Source organism: Rhinopithecus bieti, unplaced genomic scaffold, assembly GCF_001698545.2.
Source record: "Rhinopithecus bieti isolate Rb0 unplaced genomic scaffold, ASM169854v2 scaffold_1853, whole genome shotgun sequence".
Classification (NCBI taxonomy): domain Eukaryota; kingdom Metazoa; phylum Chordata; class Mammalia; order Primates; family Cercopithecidae; genus Rhinopithecus; species Rhinopithecus bieti.
The window spans coordinates 1093163-1103840 of NW_016804151.1; the positions used below are offsets into that span (position 1 = coordinate 1093163).

Genomic DNA, 10678 nt, shown 5'->3' on the forward strand with positions numbered 1-10678 from the left:
CTCCTCCTCCTTCTCCTCCTCCTTCTTCTCCTCCTCCTCCTTCTCCTCCTTCTCCTCCTCCTTCTCCTCCTCCTCCTTCTTCTCCTCCTCCTCCTTCTTCTTCTCCTCCTCCTCCTCCTTCTCCTTCTCCTTCTCCTTCTTCTCCTTCTCATCCTTCTCCTTCTCCTTCTCCTCCTCCTTCTCCTCCTCCTCCTCCTTCTCCTCCTCCTCCTTCTCTTTCTTCTTTCTTCTTCTTTCTTCTTCACAGCCAGTGTAAGGTAATTCATTCTTTCATGGAAAAAATATTTATTAAATCTCCCAATTATGTTGAGCAGGAAAAGGTAAAGAAAACACGTGGTCCTTGCCCTTAGGAGAGTGACTAATAGACGTAGCAATGTAAATGTACTGTGCCAAGTGCTCTGCAGGAAATACGCTGAAGATGCAGAGGAGGGGCAATGAGGAGTGGTGCTGGATAGAGTCATGGATCATGAAAAGTTTCTGGGAAGAACCAATGCTTGATCTGGGTCTTAAAGAACATGTAAAAATTAGTCAGGCAAAGCAGCAAGGGACAGAGAGAATGGTGTTCTGAGCAGAAAGAAAAACAAGTGTAAAAGCACAGGGGCATGGTGCATTTGGGGAACTGCAATGACTTCCTCATGGTTGGCTGGAAGGTGAGTGGGATGAGTGGTAAGAGATGGGGCTGAAGAGGCAGCCAAGGCCAGACCATGAAATTCTGGGAGATGGGCTAAAGAGTTTTGATTGTATTATCAAATTGTGGGGATCCATTGAAAAACAAGGCTAGAGCTAGTTGTAGAGGAGTCACAAATATGTGTTATTCTGATAGGGTGAGGTCTGATCTGGACAAAGATAAACCCAAAAGCAGGATGATCATCTAGAGGAGCCTTCAGTGATGCCGGGAGGTGTTGCTGAGAGCTGAACCAAGGCAGTATCAGCAGGTTGAGGAGGAAAAGCTTAAGCAGCTGAACTGTAACGGAGGAGAAATGACCTACAACTGTTGGCTCCCTGAAACTGTTGGGTGAGGGAAAGGGAGGTATGCTGGATGCCCCATCTTCCCTGCCTGGGGTGGGTGGTGTCATCCACCATGAGGGGAGATTTGGGAATACAGGAGGATCAGCAGGTTTGGGAGTGAAAGACATTAAAAGGTTGTTTGTGTTGAGTTCAAGGCAGCTAAGAGGAAATAAACATCCAGTACAGTTGAGCATACGGGCCACTGTCTTCTGAGAGTTATGGGCTAAAGCGGAAGGTGTGGAGAAACTATTTCTCAATAACCCTTGAAGCTATGGCAACCTTGAGATCACCTAGGGATGAGTGTGAGGAGAGACAGGCTGTGCCGCTGGGGGAGTGAGAGAGCTGGAGCATTTGGGACACTAGGTGGCTGTGATGTCATGGGAGTCCAGGTCCATTTGACTATTCTACATAAGGTTTAATTGATTAACTCTCTATTTCAAGTATTTCCGAACGTATCTCTTTTTTTTTTTTCTTCTCCTTTTTTTTCTTGAGACAGAGTCTTGCTCTGTCACCCGGGCTGGAGTGCAGTGGCGCCATCTCGGCTCACTGCAAGCTCCACCTCCCGGGTTCCCGCCGTTCTCCTGCCTCAGCCTCCCGAGTAGCTGGGACTACCTGCACCACGTCCGGCTAATGTTTTGTATTTTCAGTAGAGACCAGCTTTCACTGTGTTAGCCTGGTTTGTCTCGAACTCCTGACCTCAGGTGATCCACCCGCCTCGGTCTCCCAAAGTGCTGGGATTATAGGCATGAGCCACTGCACCCGGCCCCATCAAGTATTCTTTAAATACCATTTTATGACTGCAATCAAGTGAACAGAATGCATTGAAAGACAAATATATTTAAATATTTATTCTAATTAAATGTCTAAAATCTTAATGATGTGTATTTCATATAATCACACTGTGAGTGCTACATAGAGTGCAGTGTTAACTCTGCCAGTAGGTGCCACTAAGAGTACCTGGAAAACGATTCTAAGGAATAATCATAGGAAAAGAAAAAGAAGAGTGCAAAGGCTTGTAACTTTGACTTGAATCTATTTCTCTTTAACAATTGCAGGATGGTTCAGCAATTTGCTGTGGACTTTGAGAAGAGAATTGAAGGGTCAGGGGATCAAGTAGATACCCTGGAACTCTCAGGTGGTGCTAAAATCAATCGTATTTTTCATGAACGCTTTCCTTTTGAGATAGTAAAGGTTTGTGTCAAACATTATTTTTTCCCTTAGTTTCACTTCACTTCCGTATTCTGTTTTATACAACTTGATAAAATATTGTGTGAGTGGTATAGAACTAACATAGTTCTTTGAACAAAACCTCCATATTCAGGTAATGAAATTCAGGAGAAACATGTGTTCTTACTGATGATTCTGATTTTATGTAATGAGTTTTAGCTACATTTCAAACACAAATACTAATTGAGTTTCCTATGATGTTTGTTGTCTAATTAATTTAAAAATATTTCTTAAGCATATACTATGCACCAAATTTCTAGATGCCAGTGATTAAGACACGGAAGGCCCTTGCTTGTCTAGTGGGGAAAGAGAAAATTAACAAACAGACAAAATAAGAAAGTTGCGAATGTTTTTGTGTAACATGATATAAGAGAAAGGGGCTGGATGAGCCACTTTTAATGAAATAATCAGGCAAGTTCTGTCTGAGCAGGGGACATTTAAACTGTGCCCAGAATGGCATGCAGAGGTCAGCTGGGTAAAGATCTGGGGGAAAGGGGTTATTCAAGGCAGAAGTAGCAACCTCGGATAAGGCACTAAAGTATGACAGGTGAAGAAGAGATGTGGCTGATGAAGGAGAGGGGTGTGAAATGAATTCAGAGAGGGAGGAAGTGTCCAGTTCACACAAGGCTTTCTAGATTGAGGTAAAGTCTTTATGCTGAACAATGAGAAGTTACAGGAAGGTTTTAAGCAGTAATGTGACTTGATTTGTTGATGATTTTAGAAGAATAGTATACCTGCTGGATTGTAAAGAGCCAAGAGACGTGAGGAGTACAGTGGGTCAGACAAGGGGTGGATTCGTTTTCTGTGGGGTCTGAAGCTTCTACAATTTTGCAGGTCCCCTTGAAGAAGAATACAAAATTGTAAACACACAGTCAGGCACAGGGTCTTGGAAGAGGCTGGTGCAAGGGAGAAATGCTGAGAATTAAATTTCTTTAGCTTTCCAGTAAAAGTGCTCCAGCAAGAAAGGATAGAGACAGATGGGTGGCTTTGGGGTTTTGGAGATAAAGTTGCTAGGGCTTCGATTGAAATGGGGGAATGGAAGAAAGATAAGTTTTTAGATGACTTCCAAGGTTTTGGCTTTCACAGCTGAGTGAGTGGTGGTGCCCATCAGATGAGGGAAATGAAGGAAAAGCTCTGTTTGTATGGAGAAGTGAATTAGGAGTTCTGCTTTGGACGTGCAAAGTGTAAAATGCCCAATAGGCAGTAGAGTGGTTTTAGCGACCATGCTACTTGTCTCAAACAGAGAGGCGAGTGCTTATGTCTTCATGTGGGAGGCAAATGGGTAAATAGATAGTTTCATTCAAATGTGCTAAGTAAAGTGATAAACCAGCACAAAGTGCTATGGAAACACAGCCCACAGACATGAATCCCAGCTCAACTGTGTGAGGGAGCCAGGCTTCTGAGCTGAGTTTGGAAGGATGAGCAGCTAGTTAAGCAGGAAGAGGTAGGTTACAGGAGGGGGTGATCCAGACAGGAGAGGAATGATAAAGGCCCTGAACTATGAAGCCATTGGTTGTGTGTAGAGACCTAGAGCAATTCGTCATTCTAGGACATAAAGTATGAGGGAGAAGTAGACAGACAGTGAAGCTGGAGATGCCAAATCTCAGAAGTCAGGGCTGAACTCAGTGTTCTCTGGCCACCCCTTCGAGGTCTAAGCTCTGTGACACTTTGATCCTACTTCCAAGTAGATTTATGGTACCTTTGGCTTCTGAGAAATATTTGTACAGTAATCTATCCTGTGTTGTCTTTTTAAAATAGCACTAATTTTCTTTTACAAAGAGGTCTTTAACTCAAATGGTTTAAGTGGCCAGGGAGAAAAGACAGCCATTGTTAATTTCAGGACATCTGTACTGCTACTGCATATCAGGTGATACCCTCATTTATGCATTCTCCTGTGCCTTCAAATTTACCATATTTAGCAAAAGAATGAAGAATTATACATTTCAAATGAATGGCTAGATTTATGTCCAGAAGGCATCCTTATGCATAGCACTCCATATCTATAATAGAGTTAAAATCCACTGCCCCTAAACTCCCCAAAATCCCTAGTGTTCTGTGTTGCCTTGAACTTTATATAAACAGATGTTTTGGCCATCTGGGTTTAGGTTAGGAAAGACATGAGTATCCACTTATTAATAACGAAGTCAGGTTATTCTCATTCTGTAATGTTCAACAATATTATTCAAAGGAATTAAGTGTCATAACCATGGCTCATTTTGCATCTGCAGATGGAGTTCAATGAGAAAGAACTGCGAAGAGAAATAAGCTATGCAATCAAAAACATACATGGTATCAGGCAAGTGATTCACATTTTTCTGGTCATCTGTTCAAGGTACCAAAAGAAAATTAATGTTTATAAATAGCTAGGAAACTTGTCTTTTCATCATTGAACAGGGTAGAATACAGAGGTGGGAGTCAGAAACAGGAAATCCTGCTTTAGGGTTTAATGGTAACTTCCTGTATTGCTGTAGTCAGTTTTTTCCAAGTGAAAAAGCAAAAACATCTTCTGCACTTCCAGCCTGTACTCTGCACAATAGGGGATTCGCAGATTAGCAAGACCCCGTTCTCCAGAGCCTTCGTTTTTCATGAAGGAGGCCAGACATGCTCATAATTAATCATTGCTTACACCGGAGAAGGGACAGATTAATTCTGATTAATGTTGTGGAGCAAGATTGGGAAAGATGAATGGAGGTAGTTACTTTCAAGTCTATCCTGGCATGTGGAGAGAATGATTTCAACAGGCCAGGAGGTGTTGTGTGTGCATGTGTGCTTGCACGTGTGGGGGCATGTATATGAAGTAGGTGGCAGTGTGATGAGACAGGAGAGGATGGAAGGATGGAATGGAGGTTGTTGAGGCTGGAGGATAAAGGGCTTTCTAGTGGAAGGGGTGGGATGACCAAAGGTACAGAGGTGAGAGGGCACAACATGTACCCATGGAGCCAGGAATCATGCATATGCATTGGGACTGTCTTGAGGAATGTGGTCAGGAGAGCAGAGGGACCTGAGCTGGGTGGAGTTGGGGGTGGGGTGGAACTTGTGTCTGAATTTCCGCTTGTTTAAAGTGAGTTTATTCTAAATTACCTTCTCTCTTAGTCTGTTTGGACTGCTGTAACAAATGACCACAGACTAGGTGGCTTATAAACAACAGAAATTTATTTCTCATGGTTTTGGAGTTTGAAAATCCTAGGTCAGGGTGTGAACATGGTTGGGTTCTGGTGAGAGCCCTTTTCCAGCCTGCACATTGCTGTCTTCTCATTCTGTCCTCATGTGGCAGAGAGAAAGCTAGTTAGCTCTCTGGCCTCTTCTTATAAGGGCACTAATCTCATTCATGAGGGTTTTGCCTTCATGATGTAATTATCCCCCAAAGGCCCCACCTCCTGCTACCATCACATTGAGGGGTATGGTTTCAACATATGAAGTTTTAGGGGAACACAAACATTCAGTTCATAACAATTTCTTTAAAGAACTATGATAAAAACAAATGATTTTAAAATACTTATTTCTTCATTTCATGTACAGAAGGCTAAACATAACTTAATGAGCATATGTTGAATTGTAGTGTCCTTAATTCAAGGAAATAAAACTTAAGTTGCCTAGTACATAGATTGCCTCATATGGAGGTGGCCTCTGCCTGTTATCGTTTGTGGCTCAGCCTCTGCCAAAGGGCCAAGTTGAGACTATGCTGGGAACAGACCCTCAGAAGGCAAAGCTTGACACTGAGCGTGCATGTGATGAGTGATTTTACAAAGGAGTTATGATGCTTGAGTTATTTATTGTTTTAAAATTTAGACAATCTGCTCCACAAATCTCAAATAGTATGGGCAGATATGAGTTTACAAAGTGAAGAGGAGAAAACCTCTATAACCAAATCTAATATTTTTTCTTTTATCATCTATAGGATTTCTAAGCTCCCTATTCTATTTCTTCCACACCAAATCCAGAATACATTTGGTGTAGAAACTGTTTTACTTTTTAGCTGGGCAGATCTGGTATTTGGACATGTTTATCTGATAGATGCAGTGGAACCAAATTACATTTTTTGGGTCATACAGTATTTGAACTCAGCCAAATACAGTATTTTTACTTCACTTGTAAAACTCATTACCATATGCAGCTTTTGTCAAATATAACTGCAAAATCTCAGTAATTCAGAATTGTCGATTTCTGATTTATATGCCTAACAACAGGAGATTGTTGGTTGTTATTATAAATTTGCCTGTAAGATGCTAAGAAATGCACAATGTCCTGAGCATAAGACACACTCACGGTATGCTTATTTAGGTCTTTAAATATGCTTGGTTTAACAGTTTTTTTCCCATTTGATTCCATTGGCTATTTGAGTAGTAGAAGCCCTCTTTGCCCATGAAGGACTTGATGGAAGAGATGCTTTGTTTTTCTTCATTGTTTTGTTAATACTGAATGCTGACTATGAGCAAGGGAGGGAGATGGTCCTTATGGGGCAAATCAAGATAAATAGGGTAACAACACTCCCTACTGTGTAGTGATGGGACTAAAACATGTGCCCAGCTTCCTGCAATGTGAAATAGAATGGCGGGCTTCCAAGAAGGAAGGTCTCAGCAGCAGGACTGGGGAAAGATTGGAACTATAAGTGCTTGCTTTGCATCTGGGCTTTAAAGCACAGGTGGGATTTGAATAGACCAAAATTGTGAAGAGTGTGAAATGAACATCATAGACAAAGGCAAAGACATACAATATAAGCAAAGGCAAATTGACTAAAACATAGGTTACGCGAAAGGCGAGGAGAAAAGTAACTATGAAGAAAGATTATAGTCAAAGAGTGAAAAAAATTTAATATTGTACTCAACAGTTTGAATTTGATTCGTACCTAGTTCAGAGAAATTACCATTATAATATAGGATGATTACTACAGTTATAAATACAGGTGAGCATAGGGTACTAAGCAAATGATAAGAAGGAGCGTCAAGTCAAGATAGTACAAGGGAAGTGTTGAAAACATTTTCCAAAAAGGTACTATAGAATTCAGTTCCAGGAAGAAAAGTTAACTAATTAAGAAGAGGTGAGGAGGGGAGGGAAGAGGGCCTAGGAGTGGGGAGGATCCAGTGCCAAAGCCTGCAGCCTGCCAGCCTTCAGTCATGGCCAAGTCTCAGCGTTCAAAGGCCCCTGTTATTGTAGCTTCTCTCTATTGACCTTTTGTTTAAATTTGAGTAATCATTTTTTACGAAACACATATACACATGCACATGTATATATCTGCTTTCCTGAGTTCCTGTTGAGCATGAGAGAAGCATTGTTATAACACCAATTCGAATTAATTAGAGCCCAAAGGAAGACACTTGTTATTTTGGTTATCATTTGTTATTTTTGTAAAGTCATTATTTAATTTAGGCATCTTGAAATATTAAAATTAATTCATAAATCCCCTTACTGTCTTATTCTCCCAGTGCCCCAGGACCTCAGAGTGGGAACTGTCAGGCTCACAGTAATATAGCTGTCCTGGAATGGATAAATTGTATAATCTACTATTTTAGTGTATAAAAAGTGAAGCTCACTGGCTGTTCCACAAAGGAAAGGGAATTGATTTTGGAATCTTTTAGAAATAGAAATCTAAATTGAGAACACCATTTCTATTGTAGCATTTCTTTTTATTGCTGTGAAACAGCGAGATAAGACAAATTACAGTTAAATATTAGTTAAGGGTCACATGATGTGCCATATAAACATTTTGGGCACTATTTTCAGCTAATACTAATCTTCCATAGATTGGAACTTATTATGGCTTAGCAGTATTAAAGATATTATTATAGCAGTGCTGTGGATGGAACAAATCACTATGTAACTTTTAAAGTTAGTCTATTACATGCTTAAAAAAAGGATGTTAATTTAAACATTTTCAAAAGATTTTTAAATATTACTCAATTTAAAAAATCTCATGGTCTGCTTGCTTTCTTACCTTCAGGACAGGATTGTTTACTCCAGACATGGCATTTGAAGCGATAGTCAAGAAACAGATTGTAAAGTTGAAAGGGCCTTCTTTGAAGAGTGTGGATCTGGTAATACAAGAATTAATCAACACTGTGAAGAAGTGTACCAAAAAAGTAAGTTGGAATTATTTAACTTTCCAGTACATGGCTTTGGTTTACCAACGTTCTCTATCTCATTGCGTGATTCTCTTTCCCTGACCCTCACTTTGTTATAGATGTTGTGTGTTTGCCTACAGGGAAGGGTTGTGGAAAATACTGAGTGGGAATTGCTTTCATGGAGGGCAGACACACCGTCTTCTATCATTCCTAATACGGTGGTTTAGAAAGAGTATATTTCTTTGGCTGATTTTCCCCTTGTTGTCTTAAACAAATAAACATTATTTCCGAACTATTAGGCAAATGCCGTAAGCTTATTTTTCCTGTGGTGCATGGATGAGGGTAATTGTTAGAGAAGGAAATCATTGATAGTACGTATATCAATAAGAAAATTCTCCCGAATTGCGAATATGTATTCCACCTGAGCCTGGGTGTTCTGGGAAGGGGCAGTGTAGTGTAGTGGATAAGAATCCGGCCTTGGAGTTTCAGTGACCTAGATTGAAATCCTGGCTCTGATACTTTCTGTGTGACCTTGGGTTTAACCTCTCTAGTCTTGTTAATTTATCTGTCAAATGAGGATGGTGATGATAATAGTAATACCACTTTAGTGAGGATTAAACAAGATGATGCCTGAAACCTATGGGTCACCTAACACACTGATTAACCATAGTTTAAGTGCTCAATAAATGGTGGGTGATCCATAAATTGCCATTTTAGCAGCAGGGAAGTGTTGAAAAGATTTTCCAAAAGAGGTACAATAGAATTCAGTTGCAGGAAGAGAAGTTAACTAATTAAGAAGTGGTGAGGAGGGGAGGGAAGAGGGCCTAGGAGTGGGGAGGATCCAGTGCCAAAGCCTGCAGCCTGCATAAATATTAATATATATTTATAAATAGATATTAATAAATAACATAAATATTAATAGATATTCTCTACCCTGAATATCTATTAAATCTATGCTGTAGAGTCCTGGGGTAAGACTTCCCAAGTAGGAGGACTCCTCACTGAGGAATATGGAGAACATGTGCTGAATTTCTCAGTTCATGAAAGGAATATCTTGTATTGAAAAACACAAAAAGAGAATTAGTGATGGTGTTTACAGTAGGGTAGGTCTAGCCCCCTGACAGTTAACACTCATGCTTTTAATATTTCTCCAATCTATGGATAATTCTGTTTTTGTTAGTTTTGTTATCCTTCCCTTTATAGATGGTTACGAGGCGTTACCTTTCTGAAAAACCAGTGGGAAGAAAGAGAGAGAATGAGAGGGACAGAGAATTAGAATGAATATGAATATTAGTTCCCATTTACCTGACAGAAGGGCTCAGGTAAAGAACAGATGTACATAGGAGAAGAGGCAAGTGGGCCGAATTCCTAGATGTGAAGGCTGAAAGAAAAGCAGTAAATAGAACTAGTTTGGGACCCAGAGGTGACTGGGAGTTTTAGACCCCTTTTCTAGAGCTCCTACTGCTCTTCCACCTCATTTCCTAAACTCCTGGTTTTTCTTCTCCAAAACAAGAAGAGCCACAGGAGTTAAGGGACTGAGCGACAGAAAGAAGAATGCACATGGAGTTGAAAAAAATCAATCTTTCTACCGGCTCACCTCTTGGAAAGCTGAAGTCAGTTGCTAACAGTTCTCATCCCTGCTACCCTCACCTACTCTTCAAAATGCAACCTATCGTGTCCCTTGTACATTTAAAGCTCTCTTAATTGATCTCTTTGCTGACTTTCAAGATTAACTGATACTGAGTTTCCTGCTAACCCTAAGGATTGCCACTCTCAGCACACAGATGTGTTTAGCCAGAGGCTTCTCTTTAGGTTGTCCATGTCTCTTACTCCTACCAATTAACCTCTCTTCTTTACAAGGGACACTTGTGCTGCGTTTGTTCCCAAACCCATTTAGCCAGTCGCACTTATTTGAATAATATACTTTGAATAAACAGAGTAATTAAACTGATCCAATGCAAAAAAGACTTTGAGTTTTGTTTCTATGAAAACTAAACTGAATGCTGTGAGAAGACTTGATAAATGTTAGCTGCAAAAGCTTTGCTATTGACTGGGTGTAGGCAGGATAATGGCAAAAGAATGTGTGTGTGTGTGAGGAGGGGATTATAAAATCTGGATAGGTTTGGCATTCAAATTATTTCACAAGTATCTTCAGGTTCTCCCTCCACTGTAAAGAAAGCAAAACTGGAAATCATAGATGAAGGATGTGGTTTATGTAAGACAGAAGATGCATAACTCCAATCAGCAGATCCATATGCAGAGAACAGACCTTGGCCTTACATCAAAAGATTGGCACATGTGTGGACATTTATGTTTTAAGTTATATAAAGTGTTTATGGTATGCATGAATCTTTTTTTTTTTTTTTTTTTTTTTTTTTTTTTTT

The 10678-nt window shown here is 40.2% G+C and overlaps 1 protein-coding gene across 3 annotated transcripts in view; it reads left to right on the plus strand.

The window, feature by feature from the left end:
- DNM3 (dynamin 3) overlaps window positions 1-10678 on the plus strand; it is a 574343-nt gene that overhangs the window by 203361 nt on the left and 360304 nt on the right. For all 3 annotated transcript variants that reach the window (XM_017866907.1, XM_017866908.1, XM_017866910.1), the window contains exons 8-10: window positions 2064-2199; window positions 4464-4531; window positions 8174-8312. In XM_017866907.1, coding sequence (XP_017722396.1) covers window positions 2064-2199; window positions 4464-4531; window positions 8174-8312 — 343 coding nt within the window. The remainder of the gene's footprint in view (window positions 1-2063; window positions 2200-4463; window positions 4532-8173; window positions 8313-10678) is intronic.